At 38.9% G+C, this 18,081-nt stretch overlaps 1 protein-coding gene across 16 annotated transcripts in view; it reads right to left on the minus strand.

Moving 5' to 3' along the window:
- The window catches only part of ABI1 (abl interactor 1), a 142,791-nt gene that overhangs the window by 109,730 nt on the left and 14,980 nt on the right, over nucleotides 1-18,081 (minus strand). For 5 of the 16 annotated variants that reach the window (XM_015070624.3, XM_027073679.2, XM_015070623.3 and 2 more), the window contains exon 1: nucleotides 16,020-16,294. The exons of 1 other annotated variant lie outside the window; for it this stretch is intronic. In XM_015070624.3, the coding sequence (XP_014926110.1) occupies nucleotides 16,020-16,136 (117 nt within the window). In that variant the 5' untranslated portion in view covers nucleotides 16,137-16,294. Of the gene's footprint in view, nucleotides 1-16,019; nucleotides 16,295-18,081 lie in introns of those variants that run through there. 10 more of the 16 variants (XM_015070634.3, XM_015070628.3, XM_015070633.3 and 7 more) reach the window with 3 other exon arrangements.

Consider the following 18,081-nt stretch of genomic DNA (forward strand, 5'->3'; position numbering starts at 1 on the left):
TCACTCTGGACACTGCGTACTTCAAACTGGTCCTTTTACAGAAGATAAAAGAGAGTTAAAGGCTGGTGACAATACAACTAATTCAGATGACTCTTTTACACTTTATGTAAACTTCTAAGAACTTATGTGCCAGGTATTGAGCAGGCTCTAGAAATACAGAAATAAACAAGACAAACCTGGTCCTGCCGTCTCGGAGACTGGCATCAAGTGTCAAACAGGTGTAATGAGTGTTACAGAGGAAATACATAGGCTTCTATGGGAGCATCTAACAGGGTATAAAATGACCTGGAGGGACAGGGAAGAGGTCTCTAAGGAAGTAATCTCCTTATAACTGTCATCTACCAACATCCACATCACTGGAGGGACTCTAACACCTAGCTCACTAATTCATCACTATTCCTATTCTTATTCTTAGTGATGTCAACATAACACTCAGATAATCCACCAAAAACCCTTGCCTCTCACTTGACCTCCTGAACTGAAACAATTTTTTCTTCCATTTTTTCTTCATCACAGTCAAAAACTCCCATGGTCATCACTAGTAATTACACCAATTTCAAAAATCCCACATTCTAAACACACATCTCTACAGTTTACTTACTCTAGGATCTCAATTTCAACTTCCTTTCACACCAGAGGATTTCATACCCATTAATTTGCGCATTTTTCACTATCCATGTCCCAACCAAGATGTGCTGTTAAGTATAAAATATGTCAGATTCCAAAGACTTAGTACAAAAAAAAAAAAAAAAAGTAAAATATCCCTTTAATTAACTATGCTGGTTATTTATTATAATAATTATATTTTGGATGCACTGGGTTATCAAAACCAATTTCAAACTGTTTCTTCATAGTTTTTCTAATGTGGCTATTAGAAAATTTTTAAATTACGTATGTCCCTCACATTGTATTTCTGTGAGATCGTGCTAATCTCTTCTGTGATGACTCCTAAACGTTGATCTCCAAACTCTGACTCTTTCCTAAGCTCCAGAATGACCATCTGGCCTATTTGGTTGTCTAATTAGTGTCTCATACTTAACAACCAGTACTCTTGATATACTCCCACACGTGTACTATGATCTACTGGCATACTTAGAAAAAAAATTTAAACTAGGAGTCATCTTTAGATTCCTTTCTTTTTTTTTTAATTTTTTTATTACATTTATTTTTGAGACAGAGAGAGACAGAGCATGAACAGGGGAGGGTCAGAAAGAGGGAGACACAGAATCCGAAGCAGCCTCCAGGCTCTGAGCAAGCGTTCAGCACAGAGCCCAACGCAGGACTCCAACCCATGAACCGTAAGATCATGACCTGAGCCAAAGTTGGACACTTAACCGACTGAGCCACCCAGGCACCCCAGATTCCTCTCTTTCCCTCACACCCCACATCCAATCCACCAATAAGTCCTGTTCGGCTCTGTGTTAAAAGTATCCAAGCTGTTTGGGGCGCCAGGATGGCTCAGTCGGTTAAGCTTCTGACTCTTGATTTCAGCTCAGGTCATGATCTCAATGGTTCGTGAGTATGAGCCCGCATCAAGCTCCTGCTTGGGATTTTCTCTCTCTCACTCTCTCTCTGCCCCTTCCCTGCTTGCACACGCTCTCTCTTGCTCTCTCAAAATAAATAAACTTTTTTTTTTTTTAATATATCCAAGCTCTCCCCTCAATTCCCACCCCACCACTAAAGTACAAGAATTCTCACTTCCTGCCTGGACTACAACAATACCCTCCCTGCTGGCTGATTCTGCTCTTGCATTCCCTTCAGTACGTTTTACACTCAGTAGCCTGATTCGTTTAAAAAGTAAATCAAGGGGCACCTGGGTGGCTTGGTTGGGTTAAGCATCCAACTTTGGCTCAGGTCATGACTTCATGGTTTGTGAGTTAGAGCCCTGCATCGACTGTGTGATGCTTCAGATCTTCTGTCTCCCTCTCTCTCTGCCCCTTCCCTGCTAGAGCTCTTACTCAAAACTTAATAAACATTAAAAAAAAAAAAAAGTAAATCAAGTACTCTAATGATAACCCATCACTTAGAATAAAACCAAACCTCTTTTCAAGGCTTTCAACACCCTATATCCTGACAATCTCTCTGACCTTTCTCCTACCAGTTTCCCTTTCCCTCCTAACTACCCCCTAGCCACATTACCCTTAGAAAGATTTTTCCTTTTCCTCAGATCTTCACGTGGAAGATGCCATATCTACCCTCCAGGTCTCAGCTCCAATATTACCCTCACAGAGTACCACTTCTAACTTCCTTAAAGAAGTCCTTCTTTCCAATTCAAATTTTTTGTGTCTTGTCACCCCATTTGTCTTTTTTTTTTTTTCTTTTTCTAGCCAGGTCAGAGTAATATTGGGTTTATTTGCTTTGTTGCATTTAATTTTTTTTTTAATATAGTTGACAAACAGTGTTAGTTTCAAGTATACAACACAGTGATTCAAGTCTATACCTCATGCTATGTTCACCACAGGTGTAGCTACCATCTGTCACCATACAGTGCTATTACAGTTTCATTGACTATATTTCCTATGCTGTGCCTTTTATTCCCATGACTTATTAATCCCATAACTGGAAATCTGTATCTCCCACTCCCCTTCATCCATTTTGCCTACCCCCTCTTCCCTCTGACAACCATGGTTTGTTCTATGTGTTTTTAAGTCTGATGTCACTTTTTGTTCACTCATTTTAGTTTTTTAGATTCCACATATGAGCTAAATCCTATGGTATTTGTCCTTTTTGGTCCAAATTATTTCACTTAGCATCACACCCTCTAGGTCCATCCACGTTGCCACAAATGGCAAATTCTCACCCTCTTTCATGGCTAAGTCATATTCCATTGTACACACATACCACATCTTCCTTATGCACGTGTCTATTGACGGACACTTAAGTTGCTTCTGTATCTTGGTTGTTGTAAATAATGCTAAAATAAACACAGGAGTGCATATATCATTTCAAATTTGCTACCCAGTAGTGAAATTATTGGATCACGTGGTATTTATATTTTAAATTTTTTGAGGAACCTCCATAACTGTTTTCCACAGTGGCTGTACCAATTTACATTCCCACCAACAGTGCACAGGGTTCCTTCTTCTCCATATCCTCACCAACATTTGTTTTTTTTGTGTGTGTTTTGTGATTTAAACCATTCTGACAGGTATAAGGTGATTATCTCATTGCGGTTTTGATTTGCATTTCCCTGATGATTAGTAACGTTGAGCATCTTTTCATGTGTCTGCTGGCCATCTATCATTATGCCTTCTTTGGGAAAATACCTATTCAGGTCCTCTGCCAATTTTTTACATCACTTTGTTTGTTTTCCCATTTAATTTTCCAAACAACACTCTTTGTTATCTGAAACAGTCTTATTTTTTGGTGTTTACTGTCTGTCTCATCTCTATAATGAAAACTTCGTAAGGGTAGATAACTTGCTTTACTCACTATAGTATCTCTGGGACCTAAGAATATACCTGACACATAGTAGGTATGCGAAGGATTTTCATCAAGTGAAGAATGAATGAATAAATACAGTAATTTTTTCTGAACTACAAGATCTGACAAATGATAGTATTCAGACTGAGAAGAACTAGTTTTCTAGTCAAAGAGAATGACATTAGGGGTGCCTCAGTGGCTCAGTTGGTTGAGCATCAACTCTTGATTTTGGCTCAGGTCATGATCCAAGGATTGTAGGATCGAGCCCTGCGCTGAGCATGGAGCCTGCTTGAGATTCTCTCTCTCTCCCCCACTCTGCCTCTCCCTCACCTGTGCTCTTTCTCTCTCGAAAACTAAGAAAAAAGAAAACAGAGAGAGAATGACATTTGCAAAGGCAGAAAAGAATAAAATTTCAAAACCTGAAAACCAAATATGACTGGTAAGATGAGGGCAATGGGATGAATGCAGCAAGACTAGAAAGATGGGAGCTATGCTATTATACAGGGGCCTCTTAAGTCTTATTGTGAGATTGTATACTTATAGGGAATCACTGAAAGATTTTTAAGCAGGGAGTGACAGGTTCCACGTCCTCTCTTTCCCTGTGCCCGTCTCCTCTGCTTACGTTGTCTAAAAGAAAAAAGGGGGAAAAAATAATATAAAGACAATTAGAAGCTACAGCAGTTGTCTAAGCTTTACCCTGGGGTGGTAGAGATGGAATAGGCAAATTGAAGAGATACTTAAGAAAAATCAACAGGACCGGTTACAGATGAATTGGGAGGAGGGGACAAAGAGGAATAATGGAGTCAAGAATGATGCCTAGGTTCTAGGGGAGCCTGGGTGGCAGCTGAGCATCCAACTCTTGGTTTTGGCTCAGGTCATGATCCCAGAGTCATGGGATGGGGCCCTATATGAAGCCTGCTTAGGATTCTCTCTCCAACCCCTCCCCCCCCCACCACTCTCTCTAAAAATAAAACTAAACTAAAATAAATGATGCCTACGTTTCTAATAAATGAGTGAGTAGACAGTAGTAGATTGGGGAAAGGTAATGAATTCATTTTCTAGCATGTTAAGTCTGAAGCACATGGGATTCAAACAAGCAGAGATACCAACTAGGCAATTAGATATACGGATCTAAACTTCAGCGGAACATAGATCATTCAGATGGAAATAAATAAAACAGCCTAAAGTGGTATGTATATAAAGGAGCTCACACAAAGCCACTTTGATACTTAAAGGTTGGGTGGGGAGTTGGACAAAATGGTTGAAAAGGAGTAGGAGCTATAGGCTTCCAGTTATGGAATGAATGTCACAGGAATAAAAGGTACAGCATAGGGAATATAGTCAATGATATTGTAATGGCATTATATGGTGACAGATGGTAGCTATACTTGTACTTAGCATAATGTATAGACTCCTTTCTAATCATTACATCATACACCTGAAGCTAATTTAACATTGTGTATCAACTATACTCCAATTTAAAAAAAAAGAACACCCAGTACCTTAAAAAAAATACTAAAATTTAACTTAAGTAAATACTTAAAGGAGAACAAGGGGCCGGAGACTAACAAGAAAAGTAGGAAAGAATATCAAAAGTAGGAAAGAAAGCCAAAGGATTAGCTTTTCAAAATAAAAAATAGTCACTTGTATAAAATGATGCTCAGAAGACAAACAAAATGAGAAATAACCAGTGTTCAATGAATTTTGTGGCATGTAGGTTGCTGAACATAATTTCAGTGGAGCAGTGAAGACAACAAAGCAAAACATGTTAAAGAGTGAATGCAAAGTGAGGAATGGAGGAAGGTGTAGAAAACAGTTTAATAAAACTCTAAGCAACATAAAATGAGACCAATTACTACATGGATCTATGAAGTCTAAGTATAATTTTCTCATACAGGAGAGACTTAAGATGTTTTGATTCCAACTGCACAAATTCAGTAAAGAGAAGGAAAGATAAAAGAGTGTAAATTTTCTGAAAAAGTAAGAGAGAATGGGACTCAGAGCAAAGATAAGGATGGACTTTAGCAAGAAGGCAGGACAACTCTCCTTCATTACAGTATGAAGGAAATAAAATAGGATGGGTAAGGATGCTAGTAGGCTTGGAGATACAGTGGTAAGAAATGATATGTTTTCTATAATGAGGACTTTCTCTATGGAATAAAAGATGAGAAAGGAAAGAGATTTTAAAAGGGAAGAGAAAATTTAAAACCATTTACAGTGAGTGGAAGAATATACTGATGTGAAAAATATAGGGGGGTTGCTGGGTTTTAAGGGCCCACTTTTGAGTAGTATCCGTAATTTTAAAATGGAACTCATAATCCTTTTCCATCACATTGCTTTTTAAAATAAGTATTCGTTGGGGTGCCTGGGTGGCTCAGTTGGTTGAGCGTCCAACTCTTGATTTCGGCTTAGATCATGATCTCACAGTTCATGAGATTGAGCCCCACATCGGGGTTCTCTGCTTAGGATTCTCTCCTCTCTCTGCCTCTGCCCCACTTGCATGCATGCACATTCATTTCTCTCTCTCTCTCTCCCCCTTGAAATAAATGAATAAACGTTTAAAAAATAATAATATACACTTTCATTAGTACGGTATTTTTGTTCCCTTTGAGTTTCAAGGAGATAAAAAATAAAAATTTGCTCTAATTAAAAGCAGCTGAGACTATCCAGACGCACATCTTGCATACTATGCTTCATTTAAGCTCAGTAGGAATTGATGTTTGATTTAATAATTACATAATCTCACAGAACTTTCAGAATTTTTGTTTTTAAAATGACTGAAATATTTTCTGCCTTGGCAATAAACAATATAAATTTACCAACTATACAGAATAAACTTTAGATACATTTTTTCAAAGGCTGTACAGAGGGGCGCATGGGTGGCTCAGTTGGTTGGATGTCTGACTCTTGATTTCGGTTTTGGTCATAATCTCAGGGTCGTGGAATCAAGCCCCATGTTGGACCCTGCACTGGTCGTGGAGCCTGTTTACTATTCTCTCTCTCACTCTCCCTCTGCCCCAACCTCCCCCCACGCACACACTCTCTCTCTAAAAAATAAAGCAAATTAAAAACAATTAAAGGCTGCGCAGAGAAGTGATTTTAAGATTTTATTTTTAAGTAATCTCTATACCCAACATGGGGTTCAAACTCACAACCTTGAGATCAAGAGTCATATGCTCCACCAACTTGTAACTGTCTAAGCCATATATGTTTCTAAAAAGTTTAAAATTGCACAATTACCATATTTAATATAACTTTAGTAATCGGGGGAAATTAAGATGATATAGAAGTGAAAAATTAGGCTCTCAGCCTTAATTTCTATCAATTTACACTGAAATTCTCAGTATATGTTGATGCCTGGAATTGCCTCATTATACCACAATATAATGGTACTACAGTGCAAATTTATATAGTTATATATTTCACAACAAAAACATTATGAACCACTCCTAAGTATGTGTGTGTGTGTATGCAAAAATTGAAAAGAGGCACTCAAACAAGTGCCATACATGAATATTCATAGCAATAGCATTCACAATAGCCAAAAGTTAAAAACAACTCAAATGTCCATCAATAGATGAATGGATAAACAAAATGTGGTATATACAGAATATTACTTGGCCATAAAAAGGGATGGGATTAAGTACTAATACATGCTGTAAAATGAATGAACCTCAAAAATACTATGCTTGGGGCGTAGTCAATCAGTTAAGCATCTGTTGATTTCCACTCAGGTCATGATCTCATGGTTGTGGGATCGAGCCCCACGTTGGGCTCCTTGCTGAATGTGGAGTCGGCTTGGGATTCTCCCTTTCCTTCTCTCTCTGCTCCTCCCCTACTCATGCTCCCGTGAGCACACGCAGGCTCTCTCAAAATAAATGAGTATTTTAAGAATAGGGGGGCGCGGGTGGCTCAGTTGGTTAACCATCTGAATTCAGCTCAGGTCATGATCTTGTGGTTCACAGGTTTGAGCCCAGCATGAGGCTCTGTGCTGACAGCTCAGAGCCTGGAGCCTCCTTCGGATTCTGTGTCTCCCTCGCTCTCTGCCCCTCCCCCACTTGTACTCTGTCTCTCTCTCTCTCTCTCTCTCTAAAAATTAATAAAATGTTTTAAAAGTTTTTTTAATATTTTAAATATATACTATGTTTAATATAAGTGAATGAAGCCAGAAACAAAAGGCCATATATTGCATAATTCCACTTATATGAACTATATACACTAGGTAAATTCAAAGAGACAGAAAGCAAATTGGTGGATCTCAGGTATTAGGTGGGTAGGGATAGAGACAAACTGTTTAATGAGTACAGGGTTACTTTGAGGGGTGATGAAAACGTTTTGGAACTAGATCAAGGTAATGAATACACAACACTGTGAATGTACTAAACACTACTGAACTGTATACTTTAAAATGATTGGTTTTCGGGGCCCCTGGGTGGCTCAGTCAGTTAGGCATCTGATTCAGCTCATGATCTCAGTTTGTGGGTTTGAGCCCTCATCTGGCTCTGTGTTGACAGCTCAGAGCCTGGAGCCTGCTTTGGATTCAATGTCTCCCTCTCTCTCTCTGCCCTCCCCCACGTACTCTCTCTTTCTCTCTTGAAAATAAAGATTAAAAAAATTTTTTTTAAATACATAAATAAAATGGTTAGTTTTCTATTATATGGATTATACCTCAATAAAAAGATTCTTGCTTGGGAGCTCCCCTCTACTTGTTATGTGGGATGATCCTTGATTTATGAATTGCTTAATAAAGCCAATTAAATTCTCAAAAAAGAAAAAAATCCATCATGAAGCAAATAATATAGCTGTATCTAATTAACTTACGGCAGGAATCACTAACAAAATTAGCTATAAATTAAAAATGTATTAACTATAAAAATATCTATGTTAGGGTGCCTGGGTGGCTCAGTCGGTTGAGCGTCCGGCTTCAGCTAAGGTCATGATCTCACAGTTTGTGGGTTCGAGCCCCACATCAGGCTCTGTGCTGACAGCTTAGAGCCTGGAGCCTACTTCAAATTCTGTGTCTCCCTCTCTCTCTGCTCCTCCCCAGCTCATGTGTGTCTCTCTCTCTCCTTCAAAAATAAAGAAAGAAACATTAAAAAAAATTTTTTTTAATTATACATATGTATATATATATATATATATATATATACACACATCCATTAGCTATCTTAAAACCCTCTACTCCTTTCTGTCACCAATAAATTTTAATAACTGACATTATCTTTTTTTCTCCACATATAAAAGTTATGCAATGGATTTAATAATAAGCCTTTATCTTCTAGGGGTACATATACTAAAATATTTATGGATGAAATGATATGCAAAAGATAGGCTTTAAAATAACGGTAGGGAAATTTGAGAGGAACACAGATGAAAGGAGACTGGCCATGAGTTAGTAATTGTTAAGGGTGGGTGATGAACATAGGAGGATTTATAATACTATTCTCTCCATTTTTTTAGTATGTTTGAAATTTTCCATAATGAATTTTTAATTACTGTGTTATTAGTAAAATAAGACTTAAAATTAGTTTATTTACACTTTAAGCTATATTTGAAATAGCCCTATCAATATTCTTTAACCAACACAAATCACAATTCTGCCAACATTTGCTCAAGTTGCTAAAACATAGATACATATCAAAAAATTACAATCTATCCGATAACAAATACACATTATCTTCCTTAGGATGTTTTGTTTTGCTTTCAGATTTTCTTCACAAACATCAGTTCACTACAAACCATTTCCAAGAAAATTTCATTTTGTATATAGAGAAAATTAGTAGATCCAAGGTTAACGTATCTATTTCAGTTGACACAGAGCAATGACCCTAGAAAACTTCAAGTCTCCTTTCTAAGGAATTAATGTTTACTGTTAACATGATCAGATCAGTTATTTCCTTTAAAAATAAAATCCAGGGGGGGAGGGGGGATGGTCTAAATGGGTAAGGGGCATTAAGGAATCTACTCCTGAAATCATTGTTGCACTATATGCTAACTAATTTGGATGTAAATTTAAAAAATAAAATTAAAATAAATAAAATATAAAATAAAATCCAGGGGTTCTTGCCTGGCTCAGTCCACAGAGCATGCTACTCTTGATCTCATGGTCATGAGTTTGAGCCCCATGTTGGGTGTAGAGACTATAAACAAACAAATTTTAACGGCTTTTAATTATTTTAATTAAAAAAAATATTTCTTTTGAGAGAGCGAGAGAGCATGCACACAAGGGAGGAGAGACGGGCAGAAAGAGAAGGAGAGAGAGAAAGAGAGAGAATCTTAAGCAGACTCCATGCTCAGTGCAGAGCCCTACTCAGGGCTCAAACCCATGACCCTGGGATCACAACCTGAGCTGAAATCAAGAGTCGGACACTCAACCGAGCCACCCAAGCACCCCGATAAATAAACTATAAATACATAGAAATAAAACCCAATAATTGCTATTTTCCAAATATCTTCTCAATGCTGTCATTTTTTCAAAATCCCTTATTTTGTAGTATAGTGTCTTACTAAACATTAAGGACTAAAAAGTTTCTGGTTCTGGGGTTTGACTACTATTTCTTCTAAAATCAAACCATAATTTCAATGGAGATCATGATCAACACAAAGACATTAGAAAAAATATACAGCTCCCCCCAAATTCAAACTTTTTAAATTTATTTTTTTTTAGTAGTCTCTACACTCAATGTAGGGCTCAAACCCACAACTCTGAGATGAAGACTAACATCATGAGTCACATGCTCTTCCAAATGAGCCAGCCCTGCACCCCTCAAACTTTTTTAATGCCCTTAAATTAGCATTTAACTACTATTTTAACCTTACTTTTCATACCAACATGAAATTTTTATGGAATTACATCTACATAAACTCCTAATGTTTGATTCAACCTCTTCTCCCAATTTTAGTGCTCTTCCTTTCTGGCTAATATGTTTCCTGTCTGTTAACTCACAAATGTCGTAGGACAAAATTCCTAGGACAAATTTCACTCAAGATAAATAGGGTTTATCTAAACAACAACAACCCCTGATCAGACCCCCATATGCCCAAATACCTTTCTTCTACTACAAGGAGTAATAGCATTCTTTGGCTATCAGAACCAACCAGAGGAAGCAGAAGCACACAGGAGGAATTAGAAAAGTACCCTCATCCTAAGGGATTATTTTAACAATTTTCTAAAAAACCATGTCCAAAAGACATAACCATGGTAAAACTCAGGATTCTAAACAGAACAGGTCTAGATCAAAGCACCACAGGTAAAGTTCTTATTAGCATTAAAGTTACAAAAGGAAAAAGGAGAGAGGACACTTGTTTTAATACAAACCTTTTTTTTTTTTCTTAAAGTAGGCTCCACACCCAGCACAGAGCCCATCACAGGGGTTGAACTCATGACTCTAAGAACAATACCTGAGCTGAGATTGAGTCAGAAACTCAACTGACTAAGCCACCCAGACGCCACTAATACAAACTTTTAAATATCACACAGCCATAAAAAATAGTCCATATTCTTGAGAGTATTAATTAAAAACTGATATAATATTCTATCTTTATGACTGGACTTTCCTAAGACCTAATACAGCAGGTCAGATCCTGTCTGTTTCATAGCAGCATTAATAAACATGTTGTAAAAAAATTTTTTTAATAAATAAATAAACATGTTGTGGCATGATATAGCTCAATCTAACAATTAACTGAGGATCTTGCATAAAATTATGAAAAGCCCTGTTGTTTTACTTTAAATATAAATGTCCTAACATCAGTTTCACATGTACATCATTCAATATTTGTATATACTGCAAAATGATCACCACAATAAATCTAGGCAACATCCATCACCACAAGCTGTAATTTTTTTTCTTCTGGTGAGAATTTTTAAGAGCTATTCTCTCAGCAACTTTCAAATGCAAAATACTGTATTATCAACTACAGTCACCACACTGTACGCTATTACTAAAACCCTGTTTAATTCATATAGATTTCCAACCTGTATCTCTAATGTTGCTAGCCACTGCTATACTCAAAATGCAAAGTGAAATTCTAAGAATTCTACCATTTCCAATCAATCCTAATCTCAATCTCCTGAAACTAGTTTCTGTGTAAATCATTAAAAACCACAATCTTTCAAGACTTGTTTGTTAATTTCTACTAATTATTCTACAAATTTTCTTATCACAATTGCAAAGCTGAACCAGAGGATCCACTAAGCTCAATGAAAAGCTAGCCTATGATTCCTATAATTCAACACTTCAAGTGTCAAAGCTACCATCCTTTGGTGATGAAATCAAGCCTCCAAATTATTAACACACCTGTTCTTATATTTGCAACGTGGAGCTCAAAAGGAACAATGGAAAATAGTTGTTAGGTTCCTAGTTTGCCCAACAAGAGTCTATTTATCCCATGACATTTCTGAATTAGTCTCTGAGTTCTAGACTCACTCAAGTCTAGAGACAGTGTGATATGGAAAGAACCTAGCCTATGAAGTCTCTCAGAGTTAGGCAGAAACCCTGACAGCCAATTACTAACTGTATGATCAAACAAAACTCACTTAACTTTCCTGACTCCTAATTTCCTCGTCTATAAGAGAATACTGCCTATCATGGAGAGCTTTTATAAGGATTAAAGATAATACAAATCAAGGTACCAGGGTGGTTCAGTAGGTTAAGCGTCCGACTCATGGTTTCCACTCAGGTCATGATCTCACAGTTCGTGAGTTTGAGCTCCGCATCAGGCTCCATGCTGACAGTGAGGAACCTGCTGGAGATTCTCTCTCTCTCCCTCTCTCTCTCTCTCTCTCTCTCTCTCTCTGCTCTGCCCCGCTCACGTACTCACTCTCTCAAAATAAATAAACTTTTAAAATAAATTTAAAATTTTTTTTAAAAAGATAATATAAATCAACCAGTAAAGGCTGTGACACAATAAGTACTCAATAAATAGAAACAATTATATTACCCTCTTCACACCAGCTTTTTATCCTCTCTGCTGAGGTAAGCACCCCATTCAGTCAGTATTCATTAAAAGGAACTTAGGATACAGAATCAGAAAATCTGGGTTTGATTCCAGACACTATGTAACACAAGAACAGAACTTTAGGCTAGGTATTTGATTCTGAACTGCAGATTGATCATCTGTTTGAGAAAGAAAGAAAGAATCACAGAATTATTGCAACTGACATTATTTTTAAGCTAGCATACAGTGTGCAGTATCAGAAATGTTAGCTTTTACCTACTCCAAAGTATTCCTGCTCAAAAATTACCTGCCTTCCAAGATCAAATGTGCATGAGCAATGAGCATAAGTTAACCTCATGTGGAAAGGAAAACAAGGTAAAAACTAAGTAGCTCACTAATCATATCCCCTTCATACTCACAGACTTTAGAATATACTTGTTAATCCAAATGTAGCTCTTGTTGGGGGAATTCCAGGCAGAAAAATTAAATTAACAAATTAAGTTGTATGGAAGACTTTTACGGCCTTACCCAATCTAGCAATCTGCATGCCGAGAAACCTTAAGCAGCTTCTACTCCTTTTCACTTAGCTTATTACCTTCCTATTCCCCATAATAGTGCCCATGACAAAGGCAATACGGACCCTAACATAGAGCAAAGGGAAATGGCCAGATGAATTAAGTGTGTTCAAGTTGACGAGCGACTGTCCTTGACACAACCCACCAGAAAAATTCAAAGACAGAAAAACGCAAAAGTTTTCTTCATGTCTATATAAAAACCACTTTCTATTTTGAGTATCATTTCCCAACAGCAATTTCAAAAGGCCCATCCTTTTTACAATAATGGACTCTCTTGAGAAGTTATGCTATTAATAAAACAATTTAATAATTAAAGTCAACAGGACCCAAAGAGCTAATAAAGTACTCTAGGCTCAACTGCACTACAGCCAAAAGAACTCGTCAGCTAAACCACTCACCTGAACTGAACTGTACTTCCGAACTGCAGGACAACAAAATGAAAATTGAACTCTCAGGATAAAAAACACTCAGGCAATAAATTAACTCACCTTGGGTATAAAAAAATTCTCAAAACACAAGTGAGCGTGTATACTTTCTCTGGGAGGTGGTATGTTTACATAAGATGCTGGTTGTAACCCAATCAGGGTCACAGAAAGGGAAAGATCTCCAAAGACACCTAAATGGATGTCTAGCACTATTTGTACCCTATTCACAGCAAAGTTAGCAGCACAGCATGTCACAAAGACAGCTACTACATCAACTTCCACAGTCTTCACCATCTTCTCAGCCTGTCCGAGCCTGACCCTCTGAGCATCTCAGGAAGGCAGCTAGCTAGCAGCCTGCAATATGCTGCCCAAAGTTTCAAGGCTGCTAAGACTACGTGTGAATTTCATCCCCTCCCCCCACCCCCACTGGTACCTCACTGGTATCAAGTTTAGGACCACCAAAAACAACTTGGGGCCACTAGCAGTGGCTCTTGGCACCATGGAACTAGCAAGTTTAAAAAAGACTGCAGAAGAAATAATACGACTTATCTAACTAGCAATACTACCAACGTAGTTTAAAAAGTGCTTCAGAGTTACGTGATGGTGACAGAAGGGGAAGAGGAAAGGGGCCACAGAGGAAAAATAAATAAAAAAATAAAAGCCTACGGCACACAACTACCTGAAAAAACAGTAGTCAACAGACAAGTTAAAACACGTTTGTATTTGCCAACACATAGCAGTTACCACACCATATATTTGTCAGATTTCCCAACATGCAAAACAAAAGTAGCCACCCCTTTATGAAGTACTTATTTACCGACTTCTACAAAGAAATGACTTCTCTGGATTCGGGGCAAATTAACTTCCTGTGCTTTGTGTTTGACTTTCAAAATCTTTAGAACCTTCAGCAAACTGAGATTCACCTCAATTTTTAGGCTTTTCGGGTTAAGTTGAATAAAAGTTGTATATTTTAATATCGATAAACTATAACTTTTCTATTTCAAAACTGTATCCGCATTTCTTTAGATTTTAGAGTTTTTTTTAAAGACTACAAAGTTTACAAAAGCAAGTAATACAGTAGACATGGTGGGCGTTCAACAAGTTTATTTATAACTCCTAAAGTAAAAGCTTGAAAAAGTTTATGAGATAAATTCCTACTGGTGCTGCTGAAGATACAATGTTACTAATACCGAAATTGAGAATTATTCAAAATATCCTGAAAACAGTATCTCCTTTTAAAAATAAAGAAAAGCATTTGCCAACACAGAAACTGTTGGTTCTTAAAAATGATAATTACATGGGGGGGCATTTCTATAAATACTTTGGTTCTGAATTACAATAACCCTAATCATTCAAAGTACGTTTGGGTTATGCCTTAAACTAGCAAGCGAATTTTTGATGCCATTATATTGATACAAAGGACTCTGCTGCTTATCTGCTTCTATAGCAAACTGTTGGTTTACCCATTTAAAGATCTACAAACCAAACTACAACATAAATCACTTTCAATCACTAAAATAAAAACAAACGAAAATCTGTCATAAGACCCCAAGAATCTCCTAATAAATTTACAATAACACTTTGCATTACGATTCTAAGACTAAATATATTTGGTAATCCACTTGGATTCATATTCTGTGCATTTACTTTGGTCGGAAAAAGAGAAACCTCAGAAAACGCAACCGGCGGTTACACCATTCTATTTTAAGTTACTTATAAAGCCAACAGTTCAAGAACTTTTGGGGAAGAGAGAGTAAGACATTTTTCCAGGTAGTTAAGAATAATTTACGTTTTATAATAACGACAATCATAACAACCTCTAGAATACCTTATAGTGGGATGGAAGTGAAAATGAGGAGAGGGGGAAAAACCCGACATGAAAACGGACAGCCAGGCAAATTCACAAACCTTCAATTAAAGGAATTTTGAGATTAACTTCTCTTATACGCCTTCCCTCACTTCCCACCCGTTTCCTCCTCTCCTCGGGGAGGTCTGTGTAATGTGACTCATGACAAATTTTTTAAAAAATAAATAAATAAAAGACACGCCCTCTGGGTTAAACTGACATAATCGCCCCCACCCCGCCCTCCCCCGACACACACCCCGCTTTTCCTCCCCCTTCTGCTGCTCCTCCCCGCGCCTCGTCCCTGCCCTTTCCTCTCTCTCCGTCCTAGACCCCTCTTCGGACGGAGAGGCAGCTGGCTCTCCCGGACAGAAGCCCGGCGAATAGAAGGCTGCCGAAGGGGGGGGGGGGGGGGGCAGCGCGACCCGGGGGGCCCAGCCCAAAAGGAGGCGGACAGCAGGGGGACGCCGGGCTGCGGCGGCGGCGAGCTCCGGGCTCCCTCGCCCATTTTCTCTTTCCCCTTCTATCGGTTTCAACCACCACAGCCACTTCCTGTATCTCAGCCCGACTCCCACAGCCTGGCCACTGGCTCTCCCCGGCTGGGGGCTGGGGCTGGGGCTGGGGTTGGGGTTGGGGTTGAGGCTGAGGCTGAGGCTGAGGCTGAGGCTGAGGCTGAGGCTGAGGCTGAGGCTGAGGCAGCCGCTGAGGTTAGGGCAGTTCCCCACCCCGCCCAGTGGGCTGGTCACTCGGGCGACAGGCGGCGGATCCTCGGCCCGGCCGGCCAGCGCCCGGCCGCCCGCCCGCGCTCCTCACCTGTATGTAGTTGTTTTCACAGTAGTCCGCCACCCGGGTCAGATTCTGGTAACTCTCTATCAGCGCCCTCTTGCCAGACGGGATCTCCTCCTCTAGTAACATCTGCAGCTCTGCCATTTTCCACCCCTCCGCATCGCTTCCTCTCGCGTTAAAGAGACAGAGGCAGCAAGGTCCGCGGAGGCGCCGAGCACCTCACAGCCCGGATACAAACCGCCTACCGCCCGCCCGCCTGGTATTGTGGGACGGCACCTCCTCCTCTTCCTCCTCACTCTCTCCACCCCGCTCCACCCACTTCGCGCAGCCGCCTCAAACACGTTCTCTCGCGAGCCTTCCTGTCTTTCCCTCCTCCTCCCCGCGACCACGAGATTTTTTTTTCTTTGGCATGGTCTTCTGGGAATTGTAGTCTGTCACAGCCTAAGCGCTTCATCAAAAGCGCATGCGTGTAGGGGAGCCTCCGAAAAAAGAACCGGGAGGAACGTAAATGAAAACCCAGGGGAGGGACTTAAGTGCAAAGTTTCCTGACAACTCCGGCAGAGGGCGCCGCAGGGTGATTCTAGAAAATAAAATCCTTTCCTCAAGAAAGCTGCGAAAGTTGGCAGAATTTTGCTAAGAAATGTTAGTGAACCAGAGACACCAGTTCTGATATAGGATTAAAAAGGGTTAGAATATGAAGAAAGCCAAATCTTTACTTCCTTTTTTTTTCAGATATAAGGCGACTCTGGCTTTACTTTCTAACCTTCCTCCAAAATTTAGCAAACATTTATTAATCGACAACGCTGCACCAAGCAATGTACTAAACATTGGGGGTATGAGTTAAACAAGTATACTCCGTACTGTAAAGACTCACAATTTAAAAATAAATACACATGGGGCGCCTGGGTGACTCAGTCGGTTGAGCGTCCGACTTCGGCTCAGGTCATGATCTCGAGGTCTGTGAATTCGAGCCCCGCGTCGGGCTCTGTGCTGGCAGCTCAGAGCCTGGAGCCTATTTCAGATTCCGTGTCTCCCTTTCTCTGACCCTGCCCCGCTCATGCTCTGTCTCTCTCCCTCTCTGTCAAAAACAAATAAACATGAAAAAAATTTTTATAATAATAAATAAATTATTTAAATTTTTATAATAATAATTTTTATAATTATAAAATTTAAATTTTATAATAATAAATAAATTATTTAAAAAATAAATTTTTTAAATAAATAAATACACATAATTTCAACAGTATCCTGTGCCAATCGCTTTTTCTCTGCCTCTTCATTGCAAGTATCTCCCTACATTTTTGAAGTTACGGAAGCGTTTCTACGTTGGGTAAAATCATTTTGTTATCTTTATCAACTGCTTTGTAATAGTGTAAAAGGCCCTGTATTTCAAGCTTTTCATTTCAACAAGAATATGCTTTTGATTTAAATGAGTTGTCCAAAGTGTTGTCAAAGGCCAAAGAGGAAACTAATTTAAAGATCGTACAAAACTCCAATTTTCAGCTCTCCACTAGGTCATTCCCAATCACAACAACTATAGGAATAATAACATGACTCCATTAAATTTTTAAAAATTGGCCCATCGATAGGTATTTATTGAATATTATCTTTACTAAGGGCCATAAAATGTCCAACCTGTAAAAGGAAAAACTTAAGTCTCCTACGTGAAAGAGAGAACTACTCCCAGCCACCAGATTCCCAATCGAAGATTCCCAGGTCGATAAATCAATAAATGGCTTACTCTCCATAATTATCTGGAATAGACATAATAGTCTTTCTTTAATAATTTCATTAATCCAGATATTTTACACAAGCTACTGAAAGGTGATATATTCTTTTTTTTAATGCTTATTTATTTTTGAAGAGGAGAGGGGCAGAGAGAGAAAGAAAGAATCTCAAGCAGGCTGGCACTGTCAGTGCAGAGCCCGATGTGAACCTCGAACCCACAAACAGTGAGATCATGACTTGAGCTTAAATCAAGAGTCTGGCACTTAACCAACTAAGCCACACAGGCGCCCCCCAAATACGGAAATTTCAGCTTACAAAGGTGAAGAGATTTTATCAGGGACGCCTGGGTGGCTCAGTAGGT

The sequence above is a fragment of the Acinonyx jubatus genome, chromosome B4 (genome assembly GCF_027475565.1).
Source record: "Acinonyx jubatus isolate Ajub_Pintada_27869175 chromosome B4, VMU_Ajub_asm_v1.0, whole genome shotgun sequence".
NCBI classification, from domain to species: domain Eukaryota; kingdom Metazoa; phylum Chordata; class Mammalia; order Carnivora; family Felidae; genus Acinonyx; species Acinonyx jubatus.